The 18,964-nt window shown below is 45.3% G+C and overlaps 1 protein-coding gene across 2 annotated transcripts in view; it reads right to left on the bottom strand.

Annotated features, from left to right (window-relative positions):
* PGAP1 (post-GPI attachment to proteins 1) overlaps nucleotides 1-18,964 on the bottom strand; it is a 195,037-nt gene that overhangs the window by 151,085 nt on the left and 24,988 nt on the right. For both annotated transcript variants that reach the window (XM_030209280.1, XM_030209281.1), the window contains exons 3-5: nucleotides 18,288-18,463; nucleotides 13,209-13,380; nucleotides 6,385-6,545 (exon numbers count right to left, since the gene is read on the bottom strand). In XM_030209280.1, coding sequence (XP_030065140.1) covers nucleotides 6,385-6,545; nucleotides 13,209-13,380; nucleotides 18,288-18,463 — 509 coding nt within the window. The remainder of the gene's footprint in view (nucleotides 1-6,384; nucleotides 6,546-13,208; nucleotides 13,381-18,287; nucleotides 18,464-18,964) is intronic.

The raw sequence follows: 18,964 nt of genomic DNA, 5'->3' as shown, positions 1-18,964 counted from the left end.
CGCGGGAGGAGCTGACTGACCCTAACACCGCCGAAGCGGGAGGGGTACAAAGCTGCCCTACAGCCGCACGAAGCGGGAGGGAGTGCCGGCAGAATTTTAAGTCTCAATCCAGCCCCGTAAAACGGAGGGGAGAGGAATGCAGCAGCTCACTGTAACACAAACTCGTCTTAACTCTTGAAGAATCCAAGTGAAAAAACTTGAACCCGAAGTCTTTCTGAAGTAACTGAAGACTAAACTTGAACCTGAAATGCAACCAGAATAAAAACAGTACAGATATCTGGGAGGGGCTATGGATTGATCAGCTATGATTAATGGAAAGAAAATTATCAGGTATGATTATACATAATTTTACCTTCCATATCATCAAGCTGATCAATCCATAGACTGGTGGGATGTACCGAAGCAGTACTCACCCAGGGCGGGACATTGAAATCCCTGACCTCAACACTGAAGCTCCAAACCGGGCCTCCGCCCGTGCAGCCACAGTCAAACGGTAATGCTTGGAGAATGTATGAGCCGAAGCCCAAGTTGCCGCCTTGCATATCTCTTCCAAGGAGACGGATCCGGCCTCTGCCATCGAGGCCGCCTGAGCTCTCGTGGAGTGAGCCTTCAGCTGGATAGGCGGCACCTTCCCCGCGGCCACATAAGCCGCTGCAATGGCTTCCTTGACCCATCTTGCCACTGTAGGCTTAGCAGCCTGCAGACCCTTACGAGGACCTGCAAACAGGACAAACAGATGATCCGATTTCCGGAAATCATTGGTCACTTCCAAGTATCTGATGATGACTCGTCTCACATCCAGATATTTAAGAGCAGAGTACTCCTCTGGGTAGTCCTCCCTACGAAAGGAAGGGAGACAGAGCTGCTGATTCACATGGAAGCGAGAAACAATCTTGGGCAGGAAGGAAGGCACTGTGCGAATAGTCACTCCTGCCTCAGTGAACTGCAGAAAAGGCTCTCGACATGAGAGCGCCTGGAGCTCGGAAACTCTTCTGGCTGAAGTGATAGCCACCAAAAAGACTGCTTTCAACGTCAGGTCTTTCAGAGATGCCCTCGACAAGGGTTCAAAAGGCGGCTTCTGCAATGCTCTTAGTACCAGGTTGAGATTCCACGCAGGCACCACTGAGTGCAGAGGAGGGCGCAGGTGATTAACTCCCTTGAGAAAGCGCACCACATCTGGCTGCGAAGCCAGGGAAGCACCCTTCAGGCGGCCCCTGAAGCAAGCCAGAGCCGCTACCTGGACTTTAAGGGAACTGAGCGACAGGCCTTTCTCCAGACCTTCTTGCAGGAACGCCAACACTGAAGAAATTGGAGCAGTGAAGGGAGAAAGTGAGCCTGCTTCACACCACGCTGCAAAGATACGCCAAACCCTGGCGTAAGCAGTAGAAGTAGAGCGCTTCCTCGCTCTCAGCATAGTGGCGATGACCTTGTCTGAGAAGCCCTTCTTCCTCAGACGCTGCCGCTCAATAGCCAGGCCGTAAGACCAAAGGGGGAGGGATCCTCCATCACCACGGGACCCTGATGTAACAGGCCCTGCTCCACTGGCAGCCGCAGAGGATCGTCGACTGTGAGCCTGATCAAGTCCGCATACCAGGGACGCCTGGGCCAATCCGGACCCACCAGGATTACCCTGCCGGGATGCTTTGCCACCCTGTCTAGCACCCTGCCCAACATGGGCCAGGGCGGGAACACATAGAGAAGCTCTTGTGTCAGCCACTGTTGGAGAAGAGCATCTACTCCCAGGGATCGAGGGTCCCGTCCTCTGCTGAAAAAGCGCGGCACTTGGCAATTGGCCGATGACGCCATCAGATCTAGGCTCGGCTGGCCCCAGCGCTTCGTGATGTCCAAGAACGCCTGAGCAGATAGCTGCCACTCTCCGGGCTCCAAGGTATGGCGACTGAGAAAGTCCGCCTTGACATTCATGACTCCGGCAATGTGGGCCGCTGAAAGCTGCTCCAGGTTCGCTTCCGCCCACTGGCAAAGATTCATAGCCTCCTTGGCTAGAGGGGCGCTCTTGGTACCTCCCTGACGGTTGACATAGGCCACAGCCATGGCATTGTCCGACAGGACCCGTACAGGCTTCAACACCAGTACCGGGATGAACTCCAAAAGCGCCAACCGAATGGCTCTGAGTTCCAGGAGGTTGATAGACCACTTTGCCTCTGTAGGAGACCAGAGCCCCTGCGCTGTCCTTCCCAAGCAGTGGGCTCCCCAGCCCGACAACGAGGCGTCCGTCGTGACGACAATCCACTCTGGGGTCACCAGAGGCATTCCCGCAGACAACTTGTCTATCTGCATCCACCAGCTCAGCGCCTTGCGCACTGCTGGGTCCAAGGGAAGGCGCACAGCATAATCCTCCGACATCGGAGTCCAGCGCTGCAGCAAAGAGTGTTGAAGTGGTCTCATATGAGCCCTGGCCCAGGGCACAACTTCCATCGTGGCCGTCATAGAGCCCAACAGCTGCACATAGTCCCAAGCCCGAAGGGGAGAGGCTACTAGGAACTGGTCCACCTGAGCCTGAAGTTTGACAATCCGATTGTCTGGCAGGAACACTCTGCCCACTTGGGTGTCGAATCGAACTCCCAGGTACTCCAGGGACTGAGTCGGGCGCAGCTGGCTTTTCTCCCAGTTGATGATCCATCCCAGGGAGCTCAAAAGAGCAACTACCCGGTCCACAGCTTTGCCGCACTCTGCATAAGAGGGGGCTCGGATCAACCAGTCGTCCAGATAAGGATGGACTTGTACCCCTTCCTTTCGTAGGAAGGCCGCGATGACCACCATTACTTTGGAAAAGGTCCGCGGAGCAGTAGCCAACCCGAAAGGGAGGGCTCTGAACTGGAAGTGTCGTCCCAGGACTGCAAAACGCAGAAAGCGTTGATGAGGAGGCCAGATGGGAATATGCAGGTACGCTTCCTTGATGTCCAAGGATGCCAGGAACTCTCCTGCCTTCACTGCCACTATAACAGAGCGGAGAGTCTCCATGCGAAAGTGCCGCACTTTCAAGGCCCGATTGACCCCTTTGAGATCGAGGATAGGCCGGACAGAACCTCCTTTCTTTGGTACCACAAAGTAAATGGAGTAACGTCCCTTGCCAAGCTGACTTTCTGGCACCGGAACGACCGCGCCCAGGCGGATCAGATTGTCCAAGGTCTGCTGCACTGCCACAGCTTTGACCGGAGACTTGCAGGGAGAGAGTACAAACCCGTCTTTTAAGGGTCGGCAGAACTCTAGTTTGTAGCCGTCTCTGATGACTTCCAGCACCCACGCGTCTGAAGTTATTGTGGTCCACTCGCCCAGAAATGAGGACAGCCGTCCTCCAATCTGCACTGGGGCGTGGACCAAGACCCCGTCATTGGGTACGAGACCCTGGGGGAGGACCGGAGGGAGCACCTCCGGGACGGCGGTCTCTGCGAAAGGAATGCTGCTTGGGGGAGAAATTCCTCTTGAAGGAAGAGGGGGCAGAGGAACCCGACTTGCCCGGGCGGTACCGACGGGCTTCCTGCAACCGTCCTCTGGAGGTACCGGGACGAGTACTAGCCCGAGCCCTGACCTCTGGTAATTTCTTGCCCTTAGACGTGCCGAGATCGGTCACGATTTTGTCCAGCTCGACCCCAAAGAGCAGCTTGCCTTTAAAAGGCAACCTAGCCAGGCGGGATTTAGAGGCGTGGTCAGCAGACCAATGTTTCAGCCAAAGCCACCGCCGCGCAGAGATTGTCTGAGCCATGCCTTTCGCTGAGGCCCTCAAGACATCATACAGCAAGTCTGCCAAATAGGCTAAGCCCGATTCCAGGGCCGGCCAATCAGCCCTCAAGGAATGATCCGAGGGGGAAGCCCGCTGCACCATAGTCAGGCACGCCCTGGCCACATAGGAGCCGCAAACTGAGGCCTGCAAACTTAAAGCAGCCGCCTCAAAGGACGACCTTAAGGCCGCCTCCAATCTTCTGTCTTGGGCGTCCTTTAGGGCCGTGCCACCTTCCACCGGCAACGCCGTTTTCTTAGTCACCGCAGTGATTAAAGAATCCACGGTAGGCCACAGATAGGCCTCACGTTCACTCACAGCCAAAGGATAGAGGCGGAACATAGCCCTAGCCACTTTAAGGCTCGCTTCTGGGACATCCCATTGAGCCGAAATTAAGGTGTGCATGGCATCATGCACGTGGAAGGTTCTAGGCGGGCGCTTCGTCCCCAGCATAATGGCAGAACCAACAGGGGCTGAGGGAGAGACGTCCTCCGGAGAGGAAATCTTGAAAGTGTCCATGGCCTGTAACAACAGGTTGGGCAAATCCTCTGGGCTAAAAAGCCGCGCTGCAGAGGGGTCATCCGCTCCATCCGAGCGGGGATCCGTCTCCTCCAAGGAATCCGCAAAGGACCGTTGGGAGACCTCAGACACGCTGCCCTCATCTACATCGGAGGAGACAAATTCCTCCAAGGCCTGGGAATCAACCCGAGGGCGTTTACCTCTGGGAACCTCAACCTCTTTACCAGACGAGGGAGCAGGGGCAGCGTTGTGCATGAGGAAGGCCTGATGCAGCAGCAAAACAAACTCGGGGGAGAAACCCCCCAGACTGTGCACTTCCGCAGCCTGGGCAACAGCCCTAGACGCACCCTCAACCGGCGCTCGCAATAGCGGGGGAGAGACATGCTGCGCATCCAAAATGGCGTCCGGCGCGAAACTCCGCGAAGGAGCCGCGCGGGAAGAACGGCTCTTAACTTTAGCCGCTTCTGTGCCGTCGCCCAAATTAAGGGCGTTCATGGCATTAATGTCTCCAACCTCAAGGGCGGCCCAAGAAGAAGCCGTCCGAGCCGCGTGGCCGGCCAAGATGGCGGAGGCGAGGAGCGGGGGATGGGCGTTTATGGCGGGAAAAACCGCCACGCCGGAGGAAGGACCGGGACACTCATCGGTCACGAAACTGTCACCCAACAAGGGCGAATCAGGCTTTAAGACCCCCGCATCCCCTCTAGAAGCGCTCAAGCGACCCGGGGAGCGACCCTTTGCGCCCTCGCCCTCCGACGCCATATGCCACGAGGAGAAGAATCGGGGAACCCCCTGCCCGCTATAAAAAGGTAAAAATTACCTGCTGTCCGCTCCGAGTTGTAACGACCTGGTGTCCCAGTGAGTAGCTGCAATAGACGCTTAAATAAACGTCGAAATAAACGCCTTTAAGGACGTTCAAAATTTTTTTTTTTTTTTTTTTTTTTAACGGAGCCAGCGGGAGGGGGGAGAAAAGGAGGGACCTGGCACCACCAGGTTTGCACTTGCTCAAAAGAGCCCTCAACCCCAGGCACTCAACAAAACCTAAAAATTAGGCTTGGAGGCCTAGCCAGAGCTGCTGCTGTGTGTGACCACCACCTGCTGAGATAGAGAACATACTGAGGAGTTTCCGGCAGCACATGACCACATATAGGGAGGCAAAAGTTTGCTCTCTATCTCCACCTGCTGGTAGATGGACACAACCCACCAGTCTATGGATTGATCAGCTTGATGATATGGAAAAAGCATTCTGCATACAGATCTGGAAATTGGAGGCACTTCTGAAGCAAGGTTATGGCTATGGTTATTAGGTGTCCTAGGTTAAAATATTCAGCTTCAGTTATTTTGATAAACTTATCAAGCATGATCACCTCAATCCCTGAATAATCCTATGTAAATCCATAATTGGACATCACACTTAAATATTAAAAACTTATCTCTCTATATAAAAAGCAACACCAACGTTCTATGAAGCCTCCAGCCGGAAGTGTGAAGGGGGCGAGATATCCGGTTTCCCTATGAGTGTCTGCCCCGCCCTCTCTGTAACACAGTCAGTGAAGGAAAACAGCAGAGCACGAAATCAAATCGCTGGCTCTGTAACAGTGAAGGACTCAGAGGGGGGAGGGGAGAGAGGCCAGAGGGCAGGGACACACACACTCCCACATGCACACAGAAGAAAACATTGCTAGCCCCCGTTTCATTTGCATCAGAAACGGGGCTTTTTTACTAGTATATATATATAAATATAAAGAAAAAGAGAGAGAATGAGAATATATATATATATATATATATATATATATATATATATATATATATATATATATATATATTCTATCTATATATAGATAGATACTTAGCTACTGTTTATTCTTTCCGATCTGACGAAGAAGGGCAACCATCGAAAGCTAATCAAGAAATGTATTGTTATGTCCAATAAAAAAGGTATCATCTTATTTTCTTTTCCATGTTTTATTTTGTTTGATTTCTATTGATTACCTCTAAAAGTGGACTAACACACCTCTCTTCTTTCCAACCCAAAGGGAAAACTACAATTGTTCAAAATATGTACCTAGAAGACTTCTAGCAAAACACCAATATACACACACAAACTGGGAAAAAATGGGAAATTTTACCAAGACAGATAAGGCACTGTGTTGGGAATTTGATCTTGGTAAAAATGCCAGTCCTGACCGAACTTGGTAATCTCGAAAACCTCCAGCCACTGATAATATTGTAACATTTCTTAGTTCCTTGGACTTTAGGATCCAATAGTTGTTCACATTTGTATAAAAGTCTGAAAATTAAAAAAAAAAACACAGTACAATCGATTTTCATAAATGATAGCGTCACAAAAAATATATGCACCTCCCTATGCTCCACGTAGCATTATGCTATTACCAGATAACACATTGTCAGTGCATTGTTTAAAAGACCTGGGGGCCCTCTTACAAAGTAGAACTAAAAGGTTGGCACGCCTTTATGCACTAAAGCCATATTTAACGCCAATTTTTTGAATTTTTGTATTAATGGCCATGCGCTAAATGTTGCCATTAATACATGGCCATTAAAAAAAAAAAAAAGATTACTGTGTAAGCCCTTACCACCACCTATTTTGTAGGCGGTAAGGGCTTACGTGCTAATCAGTTAGCGGATGGCAATGTAGCTGTGCTGATTACCGCAGACATGTCCCCTCCACAGTAAAAATTAAAATAATTTTTTTACCACACGCTAACCTGGAACTTACCACAGCACACCTAAGAACTCCCCACGGTAAACCCTTTTAAGCTGCAATAAGAACATGCTAGTGCTTTCCACAGCTTGTTAGAAGGGCCCCCTAGATAAGGTGTGTATTTTACTGAGAATTTCTGACTAGCTTTACATCATGAGGAGGCAGAACTAGTTCTATTATTCTAACTTACAAATCTACTGCACTCTGTCCTATTATTTATACATTTGTTACAGCCAACATGATTAATTCATACATTAATACTGTGGATATAACAGTGGCAGCAGGAAGAAGGGGGGCCCAGACTGCAAAAAGATATGACCCCCGTGAAGGATATTGCTGTTGCTTGAATGCCCAGGACAACCTGCTGACTATATTAACTACATTTCAAAAAACAGTAATTTTAGATAGGATAAATAAGGACTAAATGATTCATTCAGTTTACCCTGCTGAAGTAAGGAGAAATTAGGTCTTAATGATGATTTTCTTTTCATTAGTCCTTCCCACTATTCTAGAACCTGTGGGATAGTTGTGTTCATCAACGAGCAGGTGGAGATAGAGAACTTAAAACTGAGCCGAGACAACTCTCTCTTGGAATCCAGTCCAGCTCCTCAGAATTTATGTAGACAAGCAGTAAGGAGAGAACAAACACAAAAACCTTAAACAACTCGCTAACCTAACACTAACAAGATGAGCAAACATGAGTGGACCACCCTCAACTCTGATTTATAGAGAACAAGAGACATGCATGAAGAACCATGCAAGGTGACAGTCATTACTTCGCACCGACTGAACATCTCAGAATCCTCGGGCGGGCCTCTGAAATAGTGGGAAGGACTAATGGAAAGAAAATTATCAGGTAAAACCTAATTTCTCCTTCCATTACGCAGCGTCCCACTATTTCAGACCTGTGACATATTCAAATGCAGTCCTTAAAGTAGGTGGGATCCTGGTGCCACTGCTCTGAGGACCAAAGCCCCAAAACTGAGCGAGCCACAATGCCCATCCTGTAGTGCTTGGCAAAGATACGCAGCATCGACTACGTCACCATGTTGCAAATATCTGGCAAAGACAGTAAGGTAGTCTCCACCTAGGATGTCACTGTACACCTCATGGAATTGAGCCCACAAGGCCTGAGGAGCCCACTTCCCGACAAACAAATAAGTGGACATGATAGTCTCCTTCAGCCATCTAGCAATTGTGGGCTTGAAAGCCATCAGGTCAAGCCTCTGTTTACAAAAGAGCAGTCAGTCAGTCGGTCTGTCTGACTTGCTACACTCATTCGTGACTTCCAGATATTAGGACTCTATGCACATCGACAAGCTTCAAGGAAGAATACTAAGCCTCTTCATCCTCTCTGCAAAAGGAAAGAAGCTCAACAGATTGGTCGAGATGAAATGCTGATACCACTTTTGGAAGAAAGGAAGGAACCGTGCACAGGGAAAACCGTGCCTCTGAAAAGCAGAGAAAGGAATCCCAACGAGAGAGCCTGAAGCTCTGAAACACCTTCTTTAGTGTAAGATCTTTCAAGGAGGCCTTCCGGAGTGGCTCAAAAGGAGGTTTCTGAAGAGCCCAAAGGACTAAATTAAGGGAGGCCACAAGCAGCCCGCTCCCTGCAAGAATCAAATGATATCTGGGTGACCCGCAAGAGACATACATAAGTACATAAGTATTGCCATACTGGGAAAGACCAAAGGTCCATCAAGCCCAGCATCGTATTTCCAACAGTGGTCAATCCAGGTCACAAATACCTGGCAAGATCCCAAAAAGTACAAAACATTTTATACTGCTTATCCTAGAAATAGTGGATTTTCCCAAGTCCATTTAATAATGGTCTATGGACTTTTCCTTTAGGAAGCCGTCCAAACCTTTTTAAAACTCTGCTAAGCTAACCGCCTTTACCATATTCTCTGGCAACGAATTCCAGAGTTTAATTACACGTTGAGTGAAGAAAATTTTTCTCAAGATTCATTTTAAATTTACTACATTGTAGCTTCATCGCATGCCCCCTTGTCCTAGTATTTTTGGAAAGCGTAAACAGATGCTTCACATCTACCCGTTCAACTCCACTCCATTTTATAGACCTCTATCATATCTCCCCTCAGCCGCCTTTTCTCCAAGCTGAAGAGCCCTAGCCGCTTTAGCCTTTCCTCATAGGGAAGTCGTCCCATCCCCTTTATCATTTTTGTCGCTCTTCTCTGCACCTTTTCTAATTCCACTATATATTTTTTGAGATGCGGCGACCAGAAGTGAACACAATATTTGAGGTGCGGTCGCACCATGGAGCGATACAAAGGCATTATAGCATCCTCATTTTTGTTTTCCATTCCTTTCCTAAAAATAGCTAACATTCTATTTGCTTTCTTAGCTGCAGCAGCACACTGAGTAGAAGGTTTCAATGTATCACTGACGACACCTAGATCCCTTTCTTGGTCCGTGACTCCTAACGTGGAACCTTGCATGACGTAGCTATAATTCGGGTTCCTCTTTCCCACATGCATCACTTTGCACTTGCTCACATTAAATGTCATCTGCCATTTAGACGTCCAGTCTCCCAGTCTCGTAAGGTCCTCTTGTAATTTTTCACAATCCTGCCGCGATTTAATGGCTTTGAATCACTTTGAGTCATCAGCAAATTTAATTACCTCACTAGTTACCCCCATCATTTTAAAATATATTAAAAAGCCGCAGTCACAGCATAGACCCCTGGGGAACCCCACTAACTACCCTTCTCCATTGAGAATACTGACCATTTAACCCTAATCTCTGTTTTCTATCTTTTAACCAGTTTTTAATCCACAATAGAACACTACCTCCTATCCTATGACTCTCCAATTTCCTCTGGAGTCTTTCATGAGATACTTTGTCAAACGCCTTCTGAAAATCCAGATACACAATATCAACCGGCTCACCTTTAGCCACGTTTGTTCACCCCTTCAAAGAAATGTAGTAGATTAGTGAGGCAAGATTTCCCTTCACTAAATCCATGTTGACTTTGTCTCATCAATCCATGCTTTTGAATATGCTCTGTAATTTTGTACTTAATAATAGTCTCTACCATTTTGCCCAGCACCAACGTCAGACTCACCGGTCTATAATTTCCCGGATCTCCTCTGGAACCTTTTTTAAAAATCGGCATTACATTGGCCACCCTCCATTCTTCCGGTACCACACTCAATTGTAAGGATAAATTACATATTACTAACAATAGCTCCACAAGCTCATTTTTCAGTTCTATCAGTACTCTGGGATGAATACCATCCGGTCCAGGAGATTTGTTACTCTTCAGTTTGTAGAACTGCCCCATTACATCCTTCAGGTTTACAGAGAATTCATTAAGTTTCTCCGACTCGTCAGCTTCGAATACCAATTCCGGCACAGGTATCCCACCCAAATCTTCCTCAGTGAAGACCGAAGCAAAGAATTCATTTAATCTCTCAGCTACGGCTTTGTCTTCCCTGATTGCCCCTTTTACTCCTCAGTCACCTAGCGGTCCAATAGATTCTTTTGCCGGCTTCCTGCTTTTAATAAACCTAAAAAAAAACTTTTACTATGTGTTTTTGCCTCCAACGCAATCTTTTTTTCGAAGTCCCTCTTAGCCTTCCTATCAGCACTTTGCATTTGACTTGACATTCCTTATGCTGTTTCTTATTATTTTAGTCGGTTCCTTCTTCCATTTTCTGAAGGATTTTCTATTAGCTCTAATAGCTTCCTTCACCTCACTTTTTAACCGCGCCAGCTGTCGTTTGGTCTTCCATCCTCCTTTTTTAATACTTGGAATATATTTGGCCTGGGCTTCCAGGATGGTGTTTTTGAACAGCATCCACGCCTGATGTAAATTTTTGACCCAAGCAGTCGCTCCTCTAAGTTTTTTTTTTTTCACCGTCTTCTCATTTTATCATAGTCTTCTTTTTTTAAAAGTTAAACGTATTTGATTTCCTATGTATACTAACTTCAAAGCTAATATCAAATCCGATCATATTATGATCACTGTTATCAAGCGGCCCCAGCACCCATTATTATTGTGTTGCCCAGTTTGTTCGCGTCCCTAATTTCCTTTAACATTTCTGCATCTGGCTGTTCATCCTGGCCAGGCGGATGGTAACACTTTCCTATCGCTATCCTTTCCCCCTTTACACTTGGAATTTCAATCCACAGTGATTCCAAGAAGTGTTTTGTTTCCTGCAGAATTTTCAATCTATTTGATTCAAGGCTCTCCTTAATATACGAGGCATATTTTCAAAGCACTTAGCCTTCCAAAGTTCCATAGGTTTCTATGGAACTTTGGAAGGCTAAGTGCTTTGAAAATATGCCTCAATGCTACCCCTCCACCAATTCATCCACCCTATCACTACGATATAATTTGTACCCCGGTATGACAGTGTCCCACTGGTTATTCTGCTTCCACCAGGTCTCAGAGATGCCTATTATATCTAATTTTTCATTTAGTGCAATATATTCTCCCATCTTATTTCTTAGGCTCCTATTTACATGATGCTTAGTACTTGACAGTATTAATTTGCAATCTTTTGTCTGATTTTTATTTTTATTTAAGGACACCTGATCTACTACGGTCTCTTTTGCAACCTCACTATCAGGATACCCTATCTTCCCTGTTTTGGTGATATCTTTGAAAGATACCTTATCCCGAACCATGCGCTTTTGAGTGACTGTCGGCCATTATCAACTGAAACTCTTGGCTGGATAGATCCCATTCTCCCAGGTCCACGGAGTGCCTGCTGAGAAGTCTGCCTCCACATTCCAGGACACAGCGATGTGAGCTGCGGACAAGCAGAGATTTTTCTCTGCCCAACTCATGAGGGAGGCTGCCCTCACCGCCATCAGATGAATGTGGGTCCCACCTTGCACGTTGATATAAGCCAACATCATCAAATTGTCAGAGAAAACTCAGACAGGGGCCCCTGCCAGAAAGGGAGTGAATTTGCATAAGGCAGTGGTTACCAAATCTGGTTCTGGAGACACCCCTAGCCGATTAGGTTTTCAGGTTATCCATAATGAATATTCATGAGAGAGATTTGCATGCAGTGGAAGTAGTGCATGCAAATCTCTCTCATGAATATTCATTGTGGATATCCTGAAAATCTGACTAGATGGCCAAGTATAAAATAATGAGTGGAATGGATCGGGTGGATGTGAAGCGACTGTTCACGCTATCCAAAAATACTAGGACTAGAGGGCATGAGTTGAAGCTACAGTGTGGTAAATTTAAAACGAATCGGAGAAAATTTTTCTTCACCCAACGTGTAATTAGACTCTGGAATTCATTGCCGGAGAACGTGGTACGGGCGGTTAGCTTGACGGAGTTTAAAAAGGGGTTAGATAGATTCCTAAAGGACAAGTCCATAGACCGCTATTAAATGGACTGGAAAAATTCCTCATTTTTAGGTACAACTTGTCTGGAATGTTTTTACGTTTGGGGAGCGTGCCAGGTGCCCTTGACCTGGATTGGCCACTGTCGGTGACAGGATGCTGGGCTAGATGGACCTTTGGTCTTTCCCAGTATGGCACTACTTATGTACTTATGTACTTATGGGATGCCTCCAGGACCAGATTTGGGAACCACTGGCATAAGGCATCCCACACTGCCCTGAGCTCCAAGTGATTTATCGACTACTGAGATGCCTGTTCCATCCATGTGCCCTGTGCCAGATGGAACTTGTAATGAGCTCCCCAACCTGACTTGCTGGCATCTGTTGTCACCACCTCCCATTGTATTATCGGAACAGGAGCTTAGACAGTCAAATTCCTGGGCAAAAACCACCGTTGCATACTCTGACAACCAATGTCCAAGGAACATGAAGTCATACTTCTTTAACATCAGAAACCAGCAGCTGAGAAAAGACTCCTGTAATGGCCTAATATAAGCCTTTGCACATGGCACCACTTCCATTGTTGCCATCATTGACCCCAGAACCTGGATGTGGTCCCAGATCCTGGGTCTGCCTTAACTACAGAGGACGAATTTGTTGAACCACCTTTGATCTTCCGTGTTCTGTGAGAAAGATCCTCTCTATTGCTGTGTCAAATAAAAGACTCAGATACTCCAGTGTCTGCAGCTAAAGAGTTTGGTGATCTATGATGTTGTTGTACTGTTCTGGTTGTACCATTATTTTATAGTTTTTTGAAAAAAGTTATGTACATATTGCAGCGAGTGTTTATGTTATTAGTTACCAACATGAAATGTTGGTAACGTGAAAAACTACAACTTACCAATGAGAAACCTGTCCACAGGTAGCACTGGTGCAACATGAGGTGTAGCTTGTGTTATGATCAGGTTTATCAAGTCTGGATTAAAGTTTTTAAGGGCGAACAATGCTCTTGCAACAAGACCTCCCATGGAATGACCAATTATTGCAACATTGTGTGGGGCAAAATCTTGACCCTGCAAACAAGCAAAGAAACATAAAACCCAATAGCACACCTCAGGAAATATATTTTCATGCACTTGTCTTTAAAATTACTATTACTATTACTTAAACTGTACGAATTTTACCACTCCAGTTATAATTAAGTGTACTTCTACCTTTATCCTACTCTGTATTGCTCACTAGAAGCTGTAAGTCCCATCCCCGGAGACTTATCAGCCTCATTGGAATTACTTTTCTCTATATGCAACTATATATTCGTCCCAGAGTTGTATTCTCTTTTCTGGAACCTTATCAGCTTCCTTGCACCTACTGTTATTCTATTTTCCACTCTGTATATATTCCCGGATATGGTACTCTCCTCTCCGGAACCTGTAAGCCACATTGAGCCTACTGCTATGCAGGAAAATATGGGATAGAAATGTAAGAAATAAAAATAAAATAAAATAAGCAATTTTGCCATTTGAATATCATACACAGTTCTAATTTTCAGCATATCCACAATATGCCAATTAATCTGGCTCACATATCAAAAACACACATACACACAATTATACATATTCTAAAAATTAAATTGTAGATTTCTAATCAGGATTACCCACCACTGCAAACCTTGAAAATATTATGACCCATATTTAAAAAAATAACATTCTGTGGCTACAGACATTTTCTTTTATCGAATAAAGCCCTATGGAAGCTATAAGAAATGGGATTCTTATGATGTTTTTAAAATGGCAGTGCAACATGGTTGACCAGAACAGCTAGAGGAAACAACACAGAAGAAAAGTATTCCATAGCAAATCCCCAACAAGCAAAACAGTGGAGACAACAAAGGACAAATAGATGCTTCAATACATTACACAGCAGTAAGCATTTTGAAACAGAAATATGTTTTGCACTGTTTAGATTGACAACAGAAACTGGGTTGTGACAGAGCTCAGCCACTTTAACAGAAGGTCAGGGTAGAGAAGACAAGGTTGCCTACTGTGCATAGACCTTGAAAATCTGGTGGGAAATATAAAAATTTGAAATAAAAAAAACACATACATAGTGATTACAAATAAAGAAAGAGAGAGAGAGAGAGAGAGAGAGAGAGAAAGAAAGAAAACGAACCTTTAGGTTATGCTCACTGGAGGAGGAAGCTATATGAGGAACACAGTAGAACTTCAAAATGTCCGACAGGCTTCAGTGGGGTGGGAGAAGGCAAGTTTTTCATGACAGGGGACATTCTGCAATGGCAGTCATGACATGAAGTTGTGGTGAGGGGAGTATAGAGGAAACATTAAAATGCACTTCTTTACTAGGAGAGTGGCTGATGCTAGTAGTGGCGAACTGGAAGAGGTACTGGCAACAAAAGCCATGACAAATTTTAGTTTTAAGTATTGTTACTGGCATCTTTATCAAAATACATAGAAATCTAAAACCCATGGATTTTTATAAATATTTAAAAACAACTTTTTTCCTTCTCTTACTGTAAATCATTTTGAGCAGTGTTAAAATGGTATATAAAAATAATGATTACTACTGCTTGGGGCACACACAGAGCATAGTTGTTTGGGTAAGTGGGGGTACCTGGTACAAAGTATAACAGAGGGATATGCTTGGGGTAGTTGTGAAGGGTGGGGGCAGAAGCAAGGAAAAGAGGTCAGGTGGGGGACATGGGAGGGAGCTGGTGCTGGTTTGAGCAGTGGGCATATATGTGCGTCTACCCAAGTTGGTAAAGAATCAGAGAAATCACTAAAAACCAACCTGTTTAAAAAGGCATACCCTACCAATCCAACTTAAATGCCTAATCTCTACAACATAACCAAACTAAAGCACGTAATGAACATTCAAGCTTCTCCTTCTTACCTACAAATGCACTCAGTCTGCTGCCCCTCACTACCTCTCTACCCTCATCTCCCCTTATGTTCCCACCCGAAACCTCCGTTCACAGGACAAATCCCTCCTCTCATTACCCTTCTCCACCACTGCCAACTCTAGGCTCCGCTCATTCTGCCTCGCCTCACCCTATGCTTGGAACAACCTTCCCGAGCCCATACGCCAAGCCCCCTCCCTGCCCATCTTCAAGTCTTTGCTTAAAGCCACCTCTTCAATGCTGCGTTCGGCACCTAACTCTTTCAGGAAATCCAGACTGTCCCAATTTGACCGCCCCTATCAGACTTACTGTTCATGTGTCCTTTAGATTGTAAGCTCTTTGAGCAGGGACTGTCCTTCTATGTTAAATTGTACAGCGCTGCGTAACCCTAGTAGCGCTTTAGAAATGTTAAGTAGTAGTAGTAGTAGTATAACACAACTCTTCTGTTCTCCAATTCCCTAATGTGGCTGTGCCACATGAACTTGATCTTACCACATCACCCTGTATTTGTTCACACCGGAGCCTGCAAAGGCCTCTCTGGTACTCAGTAAGCCACATTGAGCCTACAAATAGGTGGGAAAATGTGGGATACAAATGTAACAAATAAATAAATAAATGTCCAATATCTACACAGACTGGATGGACCAGTTGGTCTTGAGCACAGTAATATAACATAGTAACATAACCGCAGATGAACACCCCCACTGCCAATATCTAGTCAAGTAAATATCCTCTAAGGATCCACCATGTGTATTAGATTGTAAGCTCTTTGAGCAGGGACTGTCTTTCTTCTATGTTTGTACAGCGCTGCGTATGCCTTGTAGCGCTATAGAAATGCTAAATAGTAGTAGTAGTAGTACCTAAAGTATGTTTCCACCTTTCAGCTTCAGCCCATCTGGTCCAGCCAGAGGGTAGTACAGCACTTTGAAGTTGAAGACTTTGTTATGCGAGAATGTATTAAAGGATTGTAGGAGGAGTGAAGGGAGAGAAGCCCAGGCGAATGGATGGGGAGTGGGTAATAAGCTTGACCAACACCACAGTGGACCACTCTAACCATTCTTTGCATGAAGCACTCAAGGCCCCTTTTCTTGGTCATACCGCAATTTCACTTTGTAAAAGGCACGTAGCAAATGTAACATCTCTGGGAAAAGGAGGCTAAAGTAACGGATCCAATATGTTGAGAATGGACGATTTTTCATGTCACGGTTCTGAAAAACTTATGTATTTGAACTTCTGCAACTTTTAAAAAATTTTCACATAAAAGGATGGGATTTGGACCATTGTATTATAAATTGTTTGCTCTAACAGGACTCAATAAAACCTCTTTTTTTGTTGCCGGTGACTTTAGTCACCTATTCCCAGAGATGATCACATATTTCCAAAGTGAGACTCCAAGGGACAGATCACTGAAAAAACTAAGAGGCTACTACATGTCCCCCAATCCTAAAGTGCTGAGTGAGAATAACTTCAATTCTCTTATCCAAGTATGGAGAACAGTACCAGGACTGGCCTAGTAGGGAAAACCAAAATCTTCAACAGCGAAACATGATGGTCAGATTTAGGGCCCATGATTATAGGGTACTGGAAGGAGTGCTAGTCCACAGCCTCTGGGTTGAGGACTCTTGTATTGATGGGCTACAGTAAAATGGAAAGGGATACAAAATAAAAGAAAAACGTCCAAACAGTTATGAATAAAAGATCATGTCAGAGCCCAGGAGAAAACTGCAACATAAACAGATAAACCACAGAAATGACTGGGAAAAATATCAACTCAGATCAATATGAGCTCACAATGCTGAGGAAGACAAAACGCTGCATGCCAGCTAGAAAGCTCAGGTACTTGCCAAAGGCACACCTAGGAGAACAAAGAACAAACTTATTCACAGCCACAGAGAGAGGTTGACAACCTCGATTTACAGCAGACAGAAACAAACTGAAGTGAGCACTATGGCTACAGCAACACATGCAAAGGGAAGGCCTTCTAAATTTTCCTAGAAAATGTATTATTTTGGCAACACATGTAAAATTGTCAAGCCCACAAATTTATCCGAATCTAAACCTCATTTTTATAGTGCATCATTTCTATATCAGTGGATCCCTTTTCCTATCTCAATTTAGAATTTGGATTTTAGATTTAATTACCCACCTTTCTAAACCCAAGGTACGGGTGAGTTACAATTCTGATCCATACCCCAGAGCAGGTTTGCAATTTAGAGGCCCTTTTACGAAAGGATTGACGCATAGCACCCCAGAACTACCACTGGCCCAACATGTGAGCCAGAAGTAGTTCCATTTCCAGCAACAGTGGAAATATTGAAAAAAATATTTCCACAAGGAGTTACCCGTGGTAATCAGGCAGCATTGTGCACTGCCGGTTTAGCGTGGGAGCTCTTACCGCCACCTCAATGGGTGGCGCTAAGTGCTCCCCCCTGAAATGGCTGCACGGCAAGTGTGAACTTACCGCACAGCCATTTCAATTTTGGTTATTTTCACCGGCTGCGGTAAAAGGGACCCTGGCACACAGCAAAAACGGCCACCACTGTTAGCACAAGGCCCCTAAGTTAGAACTGGGGCAGTAGAAGATAAAGTGACTTACCAGTTAGAGCAGTGGGATTCAGTCTTGCTTCTCTAACTATTAGGCCTCTCCTCCACTCCAATATATAATGTCCTACATAATACACTATCAGGAAAAGAGTGTGCCTTCTTTCACATAGTGCACCCTCTTTACACATAGCGTACCCTGTTAACATTTGGTCTGGAACAAAAAAAAAACCCCACAAAACTTTTTATATGAAAGACATATATTAGTACTGTAACAGTGGGAGAAAAAAAAGAGTCTCTTTCATATTTATATATGAATTAGGGATGGGCAACCAATTAGGCTGGGAGAGGGGGGTGAACAGCCTATGGAGAAGGAAAATGGTTAAAGAATTCTTATAAAATGTTGATTACACTGGTGAAAGGCCACTGTAGGGAACACTGTGCAATCTGAAGAGAACAGGAAGAGACAAGGGAGGAAACAACAATTGAAGTGCATGCTGTATACTGGCACACATCACTTCTTACCTTGTATAGCTGGAGGATTGCTTTGACACACTCATAGACAAATTTGGTCTGCTTTCGTAAGCTGCCTCCATACAGTGCAACTAGCTCCTCATTAAAGCTGATACTGAAGAAGTTGAAGTTGAACCTCAGGTCAATGTTTTCGGCTTTTCTAAGAGCAATAGACCCCAGGGAGCGGACTAAAGGAGAAAGCAAGTGTTTCTAAGATTAAACGCTGTACAGCTGCGTTTTAACTTGACACAGAGTCTATACTTACACAGCAGAAAGAGATTTCTCCTTCATATATACGCTTATAACATGCTGAATATAATTAACTTGCCAACGTTGCTTCCCCATTCTCCTGTTCCTAGGTATGCCTCCCTTGTTCTTGCCATAACATTTTATTACTTATACCATGACAGCACAGCTCTGGAAAGGAACACACTTTGCACTGTAGCCATACCTCCTCTTTAGAAATATTCCTTCTCCATAGTTAATCCTATACTCAAAGGTCACATGTCTCAGCATCATGTTTGCATAGGGTTCTGATAAAGAAAAGATGATACAGTGATGATCTTTATTTAGATCCACAAAGGAGTAAGCAGCTCAGCAGAAGAGCTTAACAAACTGTGGGGACTCTTTCGCTAAAGTGCAGTAAAGATTTACACTTAACCATGTCCTAAGCACCTAAATTACTGTGA

Source organism: Microcaecilia unicolor, chromosome 7 (assembly GCF_901765095.1).
Source record: "Microcaecilia unicolor chromosome 7, aMicUni1.1, whole genome shotgun sequence".
Classification (NCBI taxonomy): Eukaryota; Metazoa; Chordata; class Amphibia; order Gymnophiona; family Siphonopidae; genus Microcaecilia; species Microcaecilia unicolor.
Note: the sequence above shows the minus strand (reverse complement) of the source record. Positions and strands in the feature narration are given on the sequence as shown.